The 18024-nt window shown below is 33.2% G+C and overlaps 2 protein-coding genes and 1 long non-coding RNA gene across 4 annotated transcripts; 2 read left to right on the top strand and 1 right to left on the bottom strand.

Annotated features, from left to right (window-relative positions):
- The first annotated feature begins 1649 nt into the window (after nucleotides 1-1649).
- On the top strand, nucleotides 1650-7358 carry CngB (Cyclic nucleotide-gated ion channel subunit B). The gene is made up of 5 exons (XM_008195396.3): nucleotides 1650-1788; nucleotides 1970-2157; nucleotides 2205-2742; nucleotides 4434-5013; nucleotides 5063-7358. Exons 1-5 carry the CDS (start codon nucleotides 1762-1764, stop codon nucleotides 5788-5790), a joined length of 2061 nt encoding a protein of 686 aa, XP_008193618.1. The 5' UTR covers nucleotides 1650-1761; the 3' UTR covers nucleotides 5791-7358.
- Nucleotides 7359-8307: 949 nt separating this feature from the next.
- On the top strand, nucleotides 8308-15660 carry LOC103313081 (uncharacterized protein). 2 transcript variants are annotated; one of them, XM_008195398.3, is made up of 3 exons: nucleotides 8308-8512; nucleotides 10471-10616; nucleotides 14640-15653. In XM_008195398.3, exons 2-3 carry the CDS (start codon nucleotides 10473-10475, stop codon nucleotides 15255-15257), a joined length of 762 nt encoding a protein of 253 aa, XP_008193620.1. In that variant the 5' UTR covers nucleotides 8308-8512; nucleotides 10471-10472; the 3' UTR covers nucleotides 15258-15653. The 2 variants fall into 2 exon arrangements, with proteins under 2 accessions (XP_008193620.1, XP_008193619.1); XM_008195397.3 differs by lacking the exons at nucleotides 8308-8512; nucleotides 10471-10616 and adding exons at nucleotides 11430-11576; nucleotides 11630-12130 and having other exon boundaries at nucleotides 14640-15660.
- Nucleotides 15661-17265: 1605 nt separating this feature from the next.
- LOC135266294 (uncharacterized) lies at nucleotides 17266-17823 on the bottom strand. Its single transcript, XR_010334208.1, has 2 exons — nucleotides 17512-17823; nucleotides 17266-17463 (listed from the first exon to the last, which is right to left on the bottom strand). It is a non-coding gene; the product is annotated as an uncharacterized LOC135266294 (long non-coding RNA).
- Nucleotides 17824-18024: the final 201 nt, after the last annotated feature.

The following is an 18024-nucleotide window of genomic DNA, read 5'->3' as shown; positions in this document are numbered from 1 at the left end:
CTTCGTCTCATTCAAAACCCCATAAAACTCACCCAATCCTTGATTTAATCAAGATTCTGCTAAAAAAAATAAAGGATAGCTTACAAAAAAAATAATTGCAGCGGACGTGTAATTCCCAGTTATTCTAACGTCCGACCATTCGTAAAAAAACTGCTGGTACAGTGGTCAATTAATTTTAACCGTTTCTTGAAAGTGCGGCTTCCAGTTTGTTTGCCCTGAATGTGTGTTAGTACCTATTTATCTATTATTACCACTATTAAAACAATCAAATATTAGTATCTCGTTAAAAACGAACGTCAATTTGAGCTTTCTTAATTAGAAAATGTTGAACACGCAAAGCGCTTTAATGTGCAGTATCTAAGTAAAATTCTTTACAAGGTGTACTATTATTATTAGTGTAATATAATACCTATATGAAAAAATGGAAGAGATAAGGTAAGTAAAAAATAAACTATACGTACATTGAAACGTCGGAGATTATTTGATTGTATAACTATTTAAAACTAAGTACACTTATCTCGCACCCTTAAATTAAAAAAAAATAAGTGCGATCAACTCAAAGTTTTAGCTGCTCCCACAGTTTATGAGAAAAACACGTTGAAAATTTTGTTTAATAATTCTACATTTTAAAAGACGATCAGGCACTTTTACTCAACTTTTTTTTTCTTAAATACTTATTTTTTTTTCATGACAAGTAGATACAAAATAAGAAGAACTTTCTCTTCGGCGATATGAAACCGTGGACATTAGTTCCGAACCTATGAATTAACGATCTAACAATCAAGATTTAAAAAATAGTGCTATGGTGGCAGAATAGCTTTAGAAAACGTTCTAATTGGGACCTAAAATGAGGTTTTAATAATCTCAACAGTATTTAATTCATGATGCAATAATTAAAAATAAATAAATAAATATATCTATTCGATCGATGGAAGATCCAAAGGCAGTGGCGTGTTTATGTTCATTAATTAAAATACTAAAATAATATGGCCTTATTTTTCAGTAAATAATTTCATTTAATTAATTATTGATTAAAAAAATAACGAAAAACTTTCATATCCTAAAAAAAGTCTTTGTAATAGAAATTACCACTGAGACTGAGTTTATTAAATCCCATGAAATTACTTTTCAAAATTTTACGATTTTATTGAGTAATTTCATGGGGTTTAATTTTTTTTATTTTTTTCTCTTGTGACACTGCTAAACTATAAAAATTGCTCGAATAATTGATGTTTTAATATACACTACTCTACAACAGTTAAGAAGTATAACAAAAAGGTATTTTTTATTTAAAATAAAGATCAAAAAATGTTTATGCCGCCCCTAAAATTCGGCCGTTCTGGGCTATAGTCTATATATGAATAAATAATGTACAATGGAGCGAATCGACTACAGATTGTAGGTCAATATCGCAATCCCACCTTCTGTTTATTTATTATCAAGCGCTTGTGTTTACATACCTTGACTATATTAATATAGACAACTGAATTGATAAATCTGGCACCGGTGGCTTTATTATAATTAATTAAAAATACTGATAAAATACTAGTCTTAATTATTTTTGTCACATACAAAAGTAATAACTAATGAGCAGAGGTTGAAGTCCTGCCAAACTACGCCTTTGTGCTATCACCCACTATCTAATCCTGCAATCGATTGCCCCTGTGTATCCATGGAGACCCTCGTCCTGCGAGTCGGTTCTCTCTTTTCATGTCCCTAGTAGCAAACTGGATGACACGCAACGCGCATTAATAGTCAGAAATGGAAAACATTTACCGCTTCAAAAAGGTAATCACTTAACAAAATAATTGCCTGCCGCCAGTAATTGTTTAAATCACTTTATTTAATTTGATTCGATGCCTTTTGTCGATTCTAAACACGGCATATCGAATCGTTTTAAGGCTGATTCAGACACCACTTGCTGTTCACGTTGGCCACTCCAACCATATAAGTATACAATACATTGCAGAGAATGGTGTATCCGGAAAAGTTAACTTTGGACCAAGTCGGCGACAAGACATCCTCTGCAAAATCCTCGTCCTGGTGCAACGGACCGTTGGAAAAAACCCACAAAATAAACGTTCACAGTGTTAAAAAAACGTGCAAAAGTGAAGTTCGCGAGCAGAATAGGTCGCCTTCCTTTGAAAACTACTCCACGTAGGTCTTTGTGCATTTGTTACAAATTAAAAAAATTACACTTGTAGATCCGCAAATCGGCAATTTATCCAGGACCGGATCAGGCACCTGGTCGATGCTTTTAGCACACGAGCTCAAGCTGCAAGAGAACGAATCGAAACTCCTGCGACGCCGTCCTCCATCAGCAGCAGGGAAACAGTGGAGCCTCCGCCAGTTCAAATCAAGCCAAAACTGAGCACTACGTCCGACAAGAGCATAAGTGAAGTTCCGCAAACCAAGTCCAAGTCGAATTCCATTTATAGGAACATTAAGTACATTTTGGATAACAAAGTTATCGACCCCAATGGCAAGGTTTACATCACGTGGATGTCGATTGCAGCGATGGCTGTTATGTACAACGCTTGGGTCATACCTCTGAGGAGCACTTTTCCGTATCAAACGCCTCAAAATAGGCCAGTGTGGATGGCGTTCGATTACTTAGCCGATTTTGTTTACTTGCTCGATATGATTCTCATTCAGCCAAGAGTCAAATATTTGAACGAGGGGTTTTGGGTTACCGATATGGCGCAGCTCAGATACAACTACATCAAGAAAAGGGCTTTCAAGGTAATCAAAACTTTAAATTGTTAAAAATACAAAAACTCGAAAGATAATACAATAACTTACATCACGATTAATTTTTATTTAAATTTTATTAAATACTTACTTACACATTTTTATTTAGCAAGAACGGAAAATAATAAAACGCACTATTTGACATCTTTCTTTATCTTCACAACGGTCCTATTGAAATAAAAAGGGAAAAAATCAGAATTAAATTAGTTAACAATATTTATCAGGGTTTGGTAAAAGAAGGGAAGTAACCGTTTTTTGCCTAAACTATTTACCTACTTTGCGAAAAAAATAATTTGTACGTTGTCATTGTTGTCCAATCCATTAAACATGTCTTCATTTTTAAAGAAATTTTTTTTAATGATGTATTTTTTTAACAAAGTAATAAAGTTGCGTCCTGAGTTCACAGTGAAGAGTTTCCAAACTTATTATTGTCCTGCAAGTTTTGTAAAGTGTACAAAAAACATTTCCTGACAGATCTCTGCAAACCCATGGGAATAAAGTACATCAACATTGACAGTCTTTAGACCAGGTCGGCAAAAGTATCTTCAGTTTGATTAAAAAACTATATAATAAACAGACGAATTCCATTTTTTTTAATCAATTGATGAGATTTTTAGTTTTCTTTATATTTTTTTGATTCGTAAGTTCTTAGCTGTTTGGTTAATGAGTTTTAAAAAGATTTTTGTAGTTTCAATTCATATTATAGAAAATGCATGATGAGTGATGTCTGACTAGTTCACAATACAAAAAAATGTCTTTGAAAAAAGTCAGCCACAAGGCAAAATTATATGACTACGTTTTTTGAAAAACAAAAACTTTCTAAATAAAGACAATATATAGAATAAATATAAATATAGAAAATAAAGGAATAACTTAAAAATCTAATACACCTTTGGTAATATTAAAAAGAACTTTTTCAAGTTTTTTAATTTTTTTTTGCTCTGGGCGGCAGTGGACTTAATTACGCTTCTGCTTACTGAATTTGAGCAAAAATAGTGTTAAAATTAATTAAGCTTGTATAATAAATACGTAAGTAAACCCAAAAACATTAAGTTTTGCACATTTTAGGCCACAATTTGAATGATTATTCCAAAAACAACTCTGATGAAGTAAATTTTAATTTTATAATTAATTTTTCCATTGTCTAATGAAAAATTTAATTAAATTTTCCAATTGATTAATGGAAAATTAATTTAGGCACTAGTGGTTTCATATTATTTTTTATTGGGTCTCAATTGAAAAAAATACAGAAATTTTTGTTTCCTACATTTTGACACCTTCTCACCAAAATACATTTTCAAATTTTTAAATTAAATTAGTATCGGTATTTTGTCCAAAATATTTCTTAGGATAGAGAGGTGCAGTTTTTGCTGAATGAAAATTTACAAGTTTTAATATTTATCAGTATTTTGAGAAAATCGCAAATAAAACTTTGAAAATTATCAAAAACGTGTTTTCATCTTCTTATACAAAAGATGATAATAAAATATTCCCGCTTTCTTGGTGTTTTAGGTTTTTACTATAATACAATTTTCACCTTAGATATACCCACTGTTAATTTGTTTTAGAAAATTTACCAAAAGTTTGATGATTTTCCTGTTGATTTTAATTGTTTTTCAGACGTTTTCACTGTTTTATTTATAAAAACTGATATAAATTTTAATTCTTTGATTTTTTTCCAGTTGGACCTGGTCTCCCTTATCCCTTTGGACCTCCTCTACTTAATCCTAGGCCCCGAATGCGTAATTTTGCGCTTTCCGCGCTTCTTCAAATTGCACACGTTTTGGGAGTTCTTCAGTTTCGTGGACAAACTCCTCGCTAATCCTTACATAATACGGATAACCCGGACCTTGATGTACATGATGTACCTAATCCACATAAACGCATGTGCGTATTACGCCTTCTCCTCATGGGAAGGCATCGGAAGCAATAACTTCGTCTTCGACGGTGTCAACAACGCCTACATTAAATGCTTCTACTTCGCCACCAAAACTGCAACCTCGATTGGAAAAAATCCAAAACCGACCCAAGAAATCGAGTATATGTTCATGACGGTGTCATGGCTAATGGGCGTGTTTGTATTCGCTTTGTTAATAGGGCAAATACGCGACATTATTTCAACAGCCACAAGGTCGAAGACCGAATACAGAAAACTAGTAGATGAGACTTTGGAGTACATGAGAAGGCTGAATTTGCCGCAAGATATGCAAAGGAGGGTCCAACTATGGTTCAACTACACGTGGGAGACGCAACACACACTTGGTAAGTGTTCACTTACCGCACAAGTGATTATTCAACAATTTTAACTTAGATGAGAAAAACATCCTCGACTGTCTTCCCCACAAGATGAAGACCGACATTGCCATAAACGTCCACATCCAAACCCTCAGCAAAGTAAAACTCTTCGCCGACTGTGACGAAGCTCTCCTTCGCGAGCTCGTCCTCCAGTTGAAATCGGTCATTTACCTCCCTGGTGACATAATTTGCAAAAAGGGCGACGTTGGTAAAGAAATGTACATTATACAGTGCGGCAAAGTCCAAGTTATTGGCCGCCACGAAAACGACGTGCTTGCAACTCTCTCCGAAGGCTCGGTTTTTGGCGAAATCAGTCTCCTGGGAATCCCCGGAATGAACCGGCGAACCGCCGACGTCCGCTCGCAAGGACACTCAAATCTGTTTGTTCTGAGCAAAGCTGACCTGAACGCGGCCTTGTCGCACTACCCCGAAGCTCAAGAATTGCTCAACAAGAAGGCGAAAATGCTCATGAAGAAAAACGCCGCTCTTGAAAGAAAACACAACGCTATGATTATCATCGATAATCCCACGCCGCCGGCGAAACAGGCCAAGTTGCTGGATACGGTCCTGCAAGTGGTGCCGCCCGATTCCAAAACTAACAGACTTTTGAGGTATGGGAGTAAGGGGAAGCCGAGAGGGAGGCCGGAGAACGATAGGTTTAAGTACAGGAATAGTTTGCCAAGTATCAAAGGGATTGATAGGTCGTTTCAGACTAAAGTGACAGTGCACAGGACTATGAGTTAGTGGAACTAGTTCAATTAGGGGATAATTTTACAGTCGATTGAACGCGATATGATTTACGAGCAATTTATGGTATTTATGAGGAAGTTGGTAGTAGGTCAGGCCTGCAGGAACATGTCTTCAAGTTTCTTATCTTACAAATTGGAAGATAAATACATAATAATGGAGTGACTCACTTCATTAATATAACGGTCAATGAAAAATCACTGTCTATTGCTTTGAAAAAATATTGCGTCATGTGAAAATTTAGATGAAACTATGCTGTGATGGTTTTTTCCAAAATAATAAATTATTTTATAAAGTAGCCTTCTCGTAGATTTGGTGTGAACTAAATAGCTATAATATTGTTTGTAGGGAAGTGTTACTTGTATTAAATAATAATAATAATTTTTTAAATCATATCACATTTCATTTTCTGAAAGTAATAATAAGACTACGATTAGTTAGCTGTCTTATAATTTCTAGAATTTTTTTCCCCAGATAGTAAATCCTGGCTGGTCTTTGCATATTCAAAATTTGCAAAGTGTAAGTAAACAGTTTCAATCAAAAATGCCACAATTTAAATCGCTGTTAAGATAAGAAGTCAGTGGATTATTAAAAACTCTCTCCTAAAATAGTCTGTTAATAGGCAACAGGAAAAAACTATGTCCCTATTTATTGAAAGAACTGTTTTAATTGTTTATCTTTTTGAATAATTACCTTTTGATTGTTTATCTTTTTGAATAATTACAGTTGGTAATCAGAAAAAGAATTGGTTAAATGCGTAGATCTATTTTTACATACTGCTGTAGGAAACACCTATTACCAAAATTTTGCTGCTTGGTTTTCATTTAACAAAATAAAAATTTGCGTCACAAAATATTCTTTGATGTTTTTTTTCATGTATTTGTCAATTTTTTATTTTGTTGTTCATTCTATATCTGCAAAAAATACTTTCTTACAAATTAAAATCATCCGTGAAGGTGGATTTTTCAGTAATCCTGATTGTCATGAAATCATCTTTAAAGTGTTCAAAACACTACACAAAGTGTGCAAATGTGTAATGTTGGTTCTATAATTGTCAAAGTTTAATGTTTACTTCAGCACTAAAGTTGGTTTATTTTTATTACACTTATATGGTTTTTTCTATATTCGTGATAAATAATTTAACTTTAGTGCCTTCATTATAACTATTATTTTGAATATATTTTTCTGGCCTTCCATTCATTACGAAATAATTGTTGCGTATAAAAACCGAGTTATTTTGGTGGTAAAAATCATTAGTATAATCCCTGGCACCTTTTTATACTTTACGACAGGACTTGTATTGCGAAGGTAGAAGCCTTGGAAGTGTGGCCTTTAATAAAAACAATTATTATTGTTATAATAATTCAAGCTGTATTTACATTTTTTATGCTTTTACGTTTATTGTAGAAAATAATTATTTTTTACGTATTTTGCTGTAATTAGGTCTTACAGAAACATTGTACCTTACAGTATTAGCTATTTTAGGATACTGATTGTATAAAAAGTTGCTGTATTTTTGTGATAATAAAAAAAAGAAATAAATCTGGCTAATGCACGAGAACCAATTTCGTTTGAAAATTGCAGCGCATTTATACTTTTAAAGTTTGCGTGGCCTCAGTCTAGTTTTTGTCTCAAAACTTGCCAAAACATTAGTATCTTGTGTAATAAACCTGTCATAAAATAATTGTCTTAAATTTTAAAAGATAGAAGTAGCAATTTGGAATGAATTACGACTCGGAGCGCAAAGTTCTGAAGAATAATGCGTTCGCAAAAGTGGCGCATTATAGTTTATAAATGATGTTTTCCAAATAACGAACAAATCGAACAACAAATTGCTTTGACCTAAAAACAAAATAACAAACATTATGCATTACATTAGACCTCAATTAGGCGAACCTCAATTCATTACTTCGGCAAATAAACGGCGTCTAATGCACGCCTTTGCAAGATAATGTCAAGAGAGACGGAGATAATTTGGAACCAAGGAACGTTTAAGACTTCGAAGACAAATCGCGTGTTATGGATGAGTCAATTCCCCACACGCAACAGAAGAAATATGAATTAACATGATGTTTATGCATTACTTTATTTGACTTTATTGATTGGGGCGCCCGGGACCGAAATAAAATACGGCCTTTCTGCTAATTTCTACGATCTTGGAGTGTCTTGGAGTGAAACGATTCCAACTACAGGTTCAGCACAAGCAGAGCATAAAAAATGTTAACTTTATGGCTGGTGGTTTCTTTTGTGGTTTTATAGCATAATACCGCTCTTTATTCTCTTAACATTTATGATAAAATATACTATCAACCGGCTGATTAATATCGCTCAGAACAAGCAAACCTGAATCTATCGCAATAAATTACCGCACGTGGAATTTCACTTTTACACAAACTCGGAATTTCTATTTCAAACACCGCAAAAGGAGATGCGACTGCTTGCGCTTTTCAATCTGGATTCCCTCGAGAAATCTGAATTTTGAACTATCGATTATTGTGTGCACCTGTACGAGTCGCCCCTGCCGATACAGCCATGGGGTTGGTTTATAAGCGGTTTTGTTCGCGGTCGTTTCCGTAATCAGTTTGTTCTAATCCCTTTAGCGCGCGGATTTGCCCTTAATACGAATAAGTTCGCAGATGGTGTCCTTTTGGACAAGAACTGTCGACTTGTCGTTGAGTTAAGGATTTATTCTTGCTGCCAAAATTTATCCTCTTTGCAGGTAAGTAGGCAAGATTTTAAAAGTTTATGGACGTTATTTACGAACTTGCAGCGGTAATTTAACATACCTCTGCTTATTTATTGTTATGGCTGCAAAAACTCACTCGTAATTCCTATGCGAGATAAATTAGCATCCGCGTGTTTATTTTACGATAAGTAAGTAAATAAGAGTTTGTAATTTTATGGTGGCGTAATTAATATTTATGTACGGACTCTTTTCACCTGTTGTGCACGCCGCAGCTGCGATTAATTTGCTCCTTAAGAAAAATAGAAGCCACTTAACCATGTACAAGTAATTGTTCAAATAGTTATTTTCTGGCGCATCCACCAATTTTAACGACTGGATTTTCTGATACTTTGTACTGTTTTTCCGGGTTCACCAAATTATTTATACGACAGCTCGGTATCAAAATATTCCTTTATTAAACAGCTTTTTATCTAGTATCGATTTTCTTTTAAAAATATTTTAGCGTCTATTAGTTAATGCAAAAGCCATCAGGATTGAATTATTTTCAGAAAGCCGAAGTATTTTATTTCTTGCCTGATTTCCACATTTACAAAATCATTTATAAGCAGTATGTTTAAAAGAACTTATCGGTGAACAATTAGAAATTAATTTCGTTTCTCGCCACGCTATTTGAACTGTTGTATACTCTGAATTACTGCACGAACTTAAAAATAAAACAATAATAATAAGTATGTTATGCAAATTAAAGAAAGTTGTCTTTTGATCTAAAGAAAAATTCAAAATCTACGAATAAACCTGTACTAACTGTAAATAGATCAAAGAAATTTTAAATTATCAACAGAACATTTGAATGAGTTTCAGACGAAGGCATATTTCAGTAAATAACACTTAATCGTTATTGCCACATAAAACAGATGTCTAGTTTGTTCATCTATGGTGATAAGATTATTAAACTTATCATTAAGCTAAACATGTAACACAGCAAGGAAGGAGAAAAATGAGATTTGAATTAGTAATAAATTCTATTGTTATCTACGTAAACACTTAGCTGACACTTACATTAAATAATTACTTGTTATTTAATTAAGCATAATCATAAGAAAACCATTTTGGTTTTACCAGAGCTAAGGACTTTCCAAATTTTTATCAATTTTTAGAATTCTCTAACTGAGATTACGCATTATCTAGAGAAGGTTTTATTCTATAAGTTCGCAAAATTTGCCAGTAAGACGAAAATAATGGTCAGAGTTTTCTTATTTTTTAGTTTGAAAAGTTCCTCCACTTCTAATTAGAGAGAAATAATAAGCTTGCAAGTTGCAGGACAAAGTTTCTTCTTGCCAAAGATAAGCAGAATTCTTCGGTGTACGAGTCTGAGGGTGCAAAATAAATAGAGTGCACCAACGTTTCATTTATTTAGGGACCAAAGTCATTTAAAAAAGAAGTGAATATGGTGCAGAAAATTACGAGTGATAAATTATATTTCCCCTGGCTTTATTATATTTGTTACGTCAATAGTTCGCTGTCACATAATTTTTCTCATGAATTATGAGTTTATGTTTTAGTCTTAATCACGATAAGTAAATATCGCCGCGTTAAATCGATAAATAAAGTTGATAAGACAATAAAACTGTGTGCGCGCTTATAAGGGAATAATTTTATGAGGTCACCAAATTCGTCTGAAACTTTAATAAGTTCCAAACTTATTTCATTAAAGAAGAGTAGTTAAAAATTCTCCAATTTAGACAACAGAAGCGGGACAGTATTATAAATAAATAAGTTTCCGTGTCATTACACAAGTCGTATATAAATCACGTGTATGTGTGTTTGCGGAAATTGAATTCCTTTTGTAATTAAACATGCGAGGAAAAATAATTACCTTAATAAAAATCCATCACGAGATTACATCAAAGATACGCTGTTGGCGTGTTGGAAAAAACTAAAGTGAAGTTTGAAAAATTCAAGAGCTTTAATTGTTGTTCTTATTGATTCAGCGATGGCGGATGAAAGGAAAAGGCAACGCTCAGAGTCTATGATTAAACTCGCGAACCAAAAGAAAGAATCGAAGCTTTGGTATGAGGAAGCAAACAGTCACATTAAAGTTGGGAACTTGGCTAAAGCCATCTACTCCTATAACAAGGTAAGTAAAACTTTGTGCACCACCAAATTCAATAACACACCGGAAAAAAACATGAATTGCAGTTTTTAAAAGTAATGAAATTTCTACGTTGATTAAATTCGAGCACAGCCTTTCCCAGATAGAAGGGCACTTTTCAATGTTGCGAAACGAAATAAACGCTTTTGCCCTTTAATAGTGCGCCGGGTTCAGGTTTTTGAAACTTTTTAAAGAACGTTTCCATTGCTGTTTCATAATTTACGAAATGTTCCTGAAAGCAACTGGTACTCAAGAGAGTCATGACATCACGAAACGCTTCTTAAATTCCTGTTACTTATCGATTATAAATAATTGAATAAATTCGGGCAATTGCAGTATGACGTCGTTAATAAAATACGCGAGTGCAGGCTGAAATTTAGAGTGCTTTTAGGTGTTGCTCTGGGTGCTTAATCTGAATTATTTCGGAATCGATATATTAGCTTGCAGTTTGCAGAATTCCAGTTAACTGAGTAAATACTTGGCGCAAATAATGTATCGGGAGAGCAAAACGATATCTCTCGTTTCTCGAAGGTCTTAAATTTAGACGTGGGTTACATGCAACACCGGCAAACATAGTTTCTTGATTAGCTGAACAATTTTCGATCAAATTCAAGGAAATGACTTCAATCAAAACCTCACACCCGTTTACATTACAATCTTTTTTAATTGAAAGTTGTACAAAGTTTCAACTACTTAATTAATTAAACATGAGGGGTAAAATTTGAATGAAAGCTTTGCTGACGAACGGCCAGTTTCAAATTAGGGCAAGAGACCCTTCGAGGTGTTGACAAAAGTGAGTGGTATTGGGTGCCATGGTTAAAATTGATCACACCTTAGTAGCCATAGAAACCCGGCTAAGGGTGTCAGTTTTCTCGCTTGCAAAGCCGATTATTAGTGCAAATTTTCGATAATTTCAAGTAGCCACAAATTACCACCGATTCTGAGGTAAATCTAGTCGTTAAAAGTGTGCTTTTCGCCCACAAAACCCCCAATTTTAGTAATTAGCGAGCATGTCCGAAGAATTAACACCCATCGCTTTGCACAAGCGGCTCAGCATTTCACGTGAAGCCGAGCTTTTGCAAAGCTTCGTGGGGGTGCACGTTGACGATGACGACTCAGTTTCAAAATCTGAGGAAGTGAAAATTGAGGAACCCAAAAGTGAGAAAGAAATTAAAGATGGCGATGATGGCAAGAAAAAAACAGACGAATCGATACCGCCCCCACAGGAGCTGATGAGTGAAGAAATCAAAAAGAAGGGGAAGAGAAGAAGGAGGCGGAATGGCACCAGACGTGAAGAACTCTACTGTGACAAAGATAGAGCTGCAGCTGTCAATATGGGGTCTAAGGACATAAAGCAATCCTTGAAACTAAAAAGAAAGCAAGATCGATCTAAAGCGCTACAAATTCCTGAAGAGGCGGAGCCTGGCACATTTTTGGCCTTGGGCAACTACGAAATGTGCAGGGGGGATCTTCAAATTGCAATAAATTTTATGTCAAAGGTTCCACCACTTTACATATTTCACAAAAATCCAACAACCGGAGTTCTAATAATAATAATAATAAACTTGATTCTAAATATAAAGATATATTACAAAAGGGAACAGTTAGCAAAAATCTAGCACAAAAAATACATTGCACAACATTTGACAATAACACATCATTAATTTTTTCTAAGCGACTTAAGTGGCACCTGTACATATTTAATAAATCTATTCAATAATGTCCCAGCTAAATATGAAAAACCGCCTTTGTACTTATCTGTATGATTTTGAGGAATACAATAAGAATTAGCTCTAACATTGATATTGTGATTTATGAATATCTTCTGCGAATTAACAAATTATACAGATATACAGGTTTTTTAATCTTATGAAGATGGTACAGAAACATTATGTATAAACTTTTAATTCTTCTCTCAACATTAAGCTCTTTTAATTGTAGTGATGTGATCTCTATGACGTATACTATATTACAAACAAATCTGATACATGAGTATTGTATTTTTTGTAACTTTTTTGGGTTTGAAATTTGAAAAAAAATGTACATGCTCATCAAAAGATGATTATTTTTAATAAAAGAACGCTGTCTAATATTTTCGATTATTGTAGCTAAGATTTTCTTTGCTTTTAGATTTAGACAGTGCTTTTTTGTATAACCGTTATTGCAGCTTAAATCTTTATTTATATGCTTTATAGTATTACCATAATCATTAAAGAGAAATGACAGATACAACTGAATATCGTCAGCGTACATATGAATTTTACAATTAGTCATACTATAATTAGAAAGATCAAAGGTATACCAGGTGCGGCAACCTTATCGCACACCCAAGAAAATGCAATGAAAATCCTGAAATTTTACACACCAGCCTGTACATTGAAAAGGACCAAGGACCATTCTGGATTTTTATTAAATTTTTTTGTTAATAAATAAAGTCGTAGCAGTTTTGTGAAATTTTGTGCAATAATTGTTAATTTAACTACAAAGTTTTTAGACTAACTGAATCCCTACCTGTTAGCTCATCGAACGCTGGTATCAGAATTATTAGTTTTTACTTTGTTTGTTAAATAATCGGTCTTTTTATTTAGACGCAAACCAGACACGTAATTTATTAGAAGATGGTATAATTTTCCCAGAAAAAGATCATTTACCAGAAGCCCCTTATTTACAGTCTTGCAATAAAATTGACAAAAACTGATGCCTGATTGAAGTATCCTAACGAAATCTTTTACAATCTTACTCCAATTACAGTTCACATTGTCACCTAAATTTACGACACCACAAGTAGCAACTCATAAATAAAAATAATTTTTAAAGTTAAAATATAAAAGTGCGTTTAATTCAAAATCTGATCTGTATTTTTTTGCTAATTTTGTAAACAATTATCTGAAGTAAATATACGCTTAGTTTAGTATAAAATTCAGAATTTAACTTTTTAGTCGAAAATTACTTTTTTTCAATTAATATTTTTATCTGCGAGTAAAAAATTATAAAAAAATTAAAGGAGATATCTTTTGAACGTGTAGTCAGGCAAAAAAATGCAATTTTTTTATTTATTATTTATTTTATTTTCGCGAGTTTCCTAGGTGCGCGATAAGGTTGCCCACCTGGTATATCGAAACAGCATCGGACCCAGTACACTGCCCTGTGGCACCCCAGCTCTAATATTTTGAAATGTAGATTCAATGATATTATTAATAATTACTTTTAGCCCTCTCTCTATTAAATATCTACAAAACCAATTCAAACATTTTCTTTCACTCCATTGATTTTTTAGTTGTGACTTTTGATAATAATAAAGAATTCATGACTTACTAGATCAAATGCTTTACTTTGATCAAGAACTATTAGTATTTCATTAGTTAAAAAAGCCAGAGCAGAACAAAAAAAACAAGTAATAGGACGTAAAACTTGGAAGCATGTGGGTGATTTTATCTTAGGAATTGGAGTAACATTTAACTCTTTCCAAGATTTAGAAAAACACTTTTATCAATTGATTCATTTAATAGATTTTTGAGTACATCAACAGAAATTACTGTGAATAGACTGGACAAATTCACCAATCCTTAAATTTTTTCTAGATTTTTTTTGAATTTTTCTATGAGAACTAATGATATATTTTATATGGGCATTTTTACCTCTATAATTGTGTGATTTATATACTTCTAATTTCAACGTAAAACTTCTATATGTTGGTGTTTTATTTTGTATATATTTAAATGCGCTTTGTTTTTTATTTTATCATTTCTTTTAAATTACCTACACGTTCAGTCATAGTGATCAGGTTTTAATAAATCAAAAAATAAATCGGAAAGAAAGAAAATTTCGCAATGTTGCAACCAAATCTTAAATTTAAACAAGTCTGCAACCCCAATTAATTAAAAACAAAATTGTCTACTTGCAAGCCTCTTCAAATGAAAAATAATCCAAAGCTGTGTTCCAGGCTGATGTCATCATCGAGCACAAAACCTGGCGTGCATGTCGTATTGATTCGGTAAATATTTGCAGGCTCTGGAGCTGAATCCGACCGAGAAAAGCGCTCTCGTGGCAAGAAGTAAGTGTTACATTCTCCTGGGTCAGCCCGAGAACGCTTTAACGGACGCTGAAACGGCCCTCAGCATCGACAAAACCTACCTGAGGGCGATCTACCAGAAGGCCGAAGCCCTGTACTACCTTGGAGACTTCGAGCACAGCCTGATGTACTACCACAGGGGGCTGCACATCCGCCCCGACCACGAGGACTTCAAACTGGGGGTGCATAAGGCCCAGAAGGCTATCGAAAACGCCATCGGCTCGCCTAACGTTTTCGCTAATTTGCTGACGCCGAAGCCTGCGTCCAGTCGGTCGGAAAAAACGAAGACGAGCACTCCGGAGTCGACAGAGTCGGGGAAAAGCGGACAGAGGACCACTCCGGGGTCCAGAGCGAAGTCGGGGCGGAAGAGCAGACTGCTGAGGGAGTTGGGGCCCGATAAGGAGTATCTCGATAATTTGATGAAGAACCCGAATTTGAAATGTAAATTCAAGGAGGATGACTCCAGCATTATTAAAACTATCGAAGAGACTGTGGAATATTTGAATGCCAGGCAGGAGTTCTGGAGGCAACAATTACCAGCACATTTGAAATGATTTTACGAAGTTTATTTTATAATTTGTAAAAAATAAGTATTAAAATGTAGCAATGTAATGTTTATAAAACAATGAAATAAATAGCACGTAGCACTGAGACGAATATCCTTATCGTTAAACAAATATTTTTACAAATTTGAAAAGCAAAATACTAAACATTAAAAGCCAAACTTGGCAATGAACTTTGTACTAAAAATAACAATATTTGAGAAACGTGTTTGTGGCAAGCCCACATTTTAGAAAAAATGCTGTTAAAAATTAACTTTCACGTTACATCAGTCAAGAGTTATGAATACACACAAAGTAATAATAGTTTTAAAGATACATTCCAGGAGAATTTGATTTTTTACGAGTGATTATGATTGCTGATGATCAAGTACGTTGATTACAAAAACAGTGTTATGTTCGTGTTTGTCGGCTCATCATAAGTTCAAAGCTAGGTGAAAAAATTTACAAAGCAAGTCTTATGTTTTTTTTTGTAGTTACTACATCTCTAACATTTTACTTTTAACTAAGTTTCAATAAAAACAAATGTTTATTTTTCTGTTGTATTGCAAAAGCAATAATATCAAAGCAAAATTTAATTACAACATGGCAAAAAACTTTTCTTTTTTTTCTAACTTCCCTAAAATATGGCGAAGAAGGTGGATCACAACATTATTTTGATAATTCGCTTAATTTAGTTTATTTTATAAATGAGAAACTAATTTCTGCACAAACACGTTTTAGTTTATCATTATTTTTTCATTTTCAAATTTTTTATCCATTTATGTTGAAAAAGCATTTTTTTCTCAAAATTTTGCCCAGATAGGTAAACTCGGTTGATTGAAAAATTAGCACTAAAGAACGACTTTTGCCATTTTCAAGCTGTTTTTTTTTACGAAAATTCACTTACTTTGCGTAAATTTCTTAAAAAAAATAATAAAAGTCAATAAAAAATGTTGAAAACGACATTATTTTTGTCCTTTCCTTAGATTAATCTTATTTTTGGGTGAGATATTTGCCAAAATTTTACAAAATTTTATCGAAAATGACCATATTTTACATCAAAATTGATGTTCTTTTGGTCCGTTTAAAGTGCTTCACTAGCGAAAAACTGACTTTTTTCTAGAAATCTGGTTCCAAAATTATAATTTTTGGCTCATCCAAGACAAGACATTATTTTGGGTTTTTGTTTTAAAACACTCTAATTTTGCAAAATTTTTTCAAAAAATTGCCAAATTAGTTCGAAAGTGATTGAAACAAACATATTCATGTTTATTTATCCATTGAACTATTATTTAATTTGATTTATTTTGGCCTCTTGTCTTTAATTTATCTTGTTTTGAAGTGAAAGCACTCTAACTTTGTAAAAATGTTCCTCAAAAAATTGCCGAATTAGTTAAAAACAGACTGAAACACACAATCGTATTTATCAATTGAATTTTTATTAATTAATTGGATTTATTTTGGCCTTTTGATTTAAATCTATCTTGTTTTATTAAAGTGGGAAGTATTTAATTTTGTAAGATTGCCAGACTGAAAGAAATTGAACCAAACATATTTATTCATTGAATTATTATTTACAATTTAACTACTAACTATTTTGTAGATATTATTTTACAAAAGTGAAGATTTTATTTTGCTAAACATTGATGTTTCTGTAAAACTGTTTGTAATGCAATGAGATGAACTTTTTAAGAATTGGTAGAAAATTAAGTAAATTATATTATGTAGATTGTATATGTAGAGACATAATCGAAGTTTCTTATTAAATAAAGTTACAACAAAGCTTAAAGTTTCCTGAAATCTGATAATAGAGCATTAGACATCAACGTCATCACTACTCATCACCCATAAATTCTATTTTGTGTCCGTTTCAGCCTTGGATGAATAAAGACGTGAGTCACTCAAAATATTAAATATACCAGCCCTTTGTTTGTAAAAAAATCTACACCAAAACGTCATTTGGAGGAATAACTTATAATTTTTAAAAAATGCGCATCATCAAATTAATTAATTCATTAAATAAAGAAACAAAACGTTTTAATTTGTATTTAAATAAACAGAAATTTTTATGTATAACATTCACCCTAGAACAATTAATCAAAGAAATTTACTTTCTCGTATCCGTGACACTTCCCGGAAGCAAGCATTACTTCATTTCACCTTTATTTGTCCCGATTAGAGACGCTACCTAATCGTTTGCTCTAAAAATTGCCTGAAGCTGAAAATTATAATCAATCGTAGTCGTCAATTATTTTTGATAACATACGTAAATATAAACCATTGTCGTAAGATCACAAACTTAATATTAAAAATGTTTATGGCATCTATTATTAGTATTCAATATTTGTCTAAAGCCAAAAAATTTACGTGTGTACGATTAACTTTATCACTAAGCTAAAATAAAATCGATGTCACAAATACACACAACGTTACAACTACTGCAATCAGAAAATAATTCTGTTATCGCCAAACCACAATTTTTCGCCAAACTGAGTCCTTGTAATGATTTTATGGTCCTTAGCCCATTTCCAGACCAAAGTGTTATCAGTTAATTTATTGTTTGATTTTTTAAGTCAAGACAAAAGGCTTGGAGCCCCATTTACGCCCGATAATAATTTATCTGGATGATTAAAACCGCAGTAATCAATAAAGTTCGGTTATGCCCAACACCACTCATCTCGAATTGATAAGTTCGTAGAAACTGATAGAAATCGCAAAATTAGCCGAAACTGTTCGCAATCACCAGGAGTGAAAAAAGATAATCGCGCTTATGCCGTTC

The sequence above is a fragment of the Tribolium castaneum genome, chromosome 5, assembly GCF_031307605.1.
Source record: "Tribolium castaneum strain GA2 chromosome 5, icTriCast1.1, whole genome shotgun sequence".
Lineage (NCBI taxonomy): Eukaryota > Metazoa > Arthropoda > Insecta > Coleoptera > Tenebrionidae > Tribolium > Tribolium castaneum.
Note: the sequence above shows the minus strand (reverse complement) of the source record. Positions and strands in the feature narration are given on the sequence as shown.

Bases quoted from the DNA above. Each gene is read 5' to 3' on its own strand.
- LOC103313081 (XM_008195397.3), top strand. From the start codon at position 11,642: ATGTCCGAAGAATTAACACCCATCGCTTTGCACAAGCGGCTCAGCATT. The intron at 12,131-14,639 runs GTTCCACCACTT...AAATATTTGCAG, and splicing joins CAATAAATTTTATGTCAAAG to GCTCTGGAGCTGAATCCGAC.
- CngB (XM_008195396.3), top strand. From the start codon at position 1,762: ATGGAAAACATTTACCGCTTCAAAAAG. The intron at 1,789-1,969 runs GTAATCACTTAA...AATACATTGCAG, and splicing joins ACATTTACCGCTTCAAAAAG to AGAATGGTGTATCCGGAAAA. The intron at 5,014-5,062 runs GTAAGTGTTCAC...ATTTTAACTTAG, and splicing joins GGAGACGCAACACACACTTG to ATGAGAAAAACATCCTCGAC.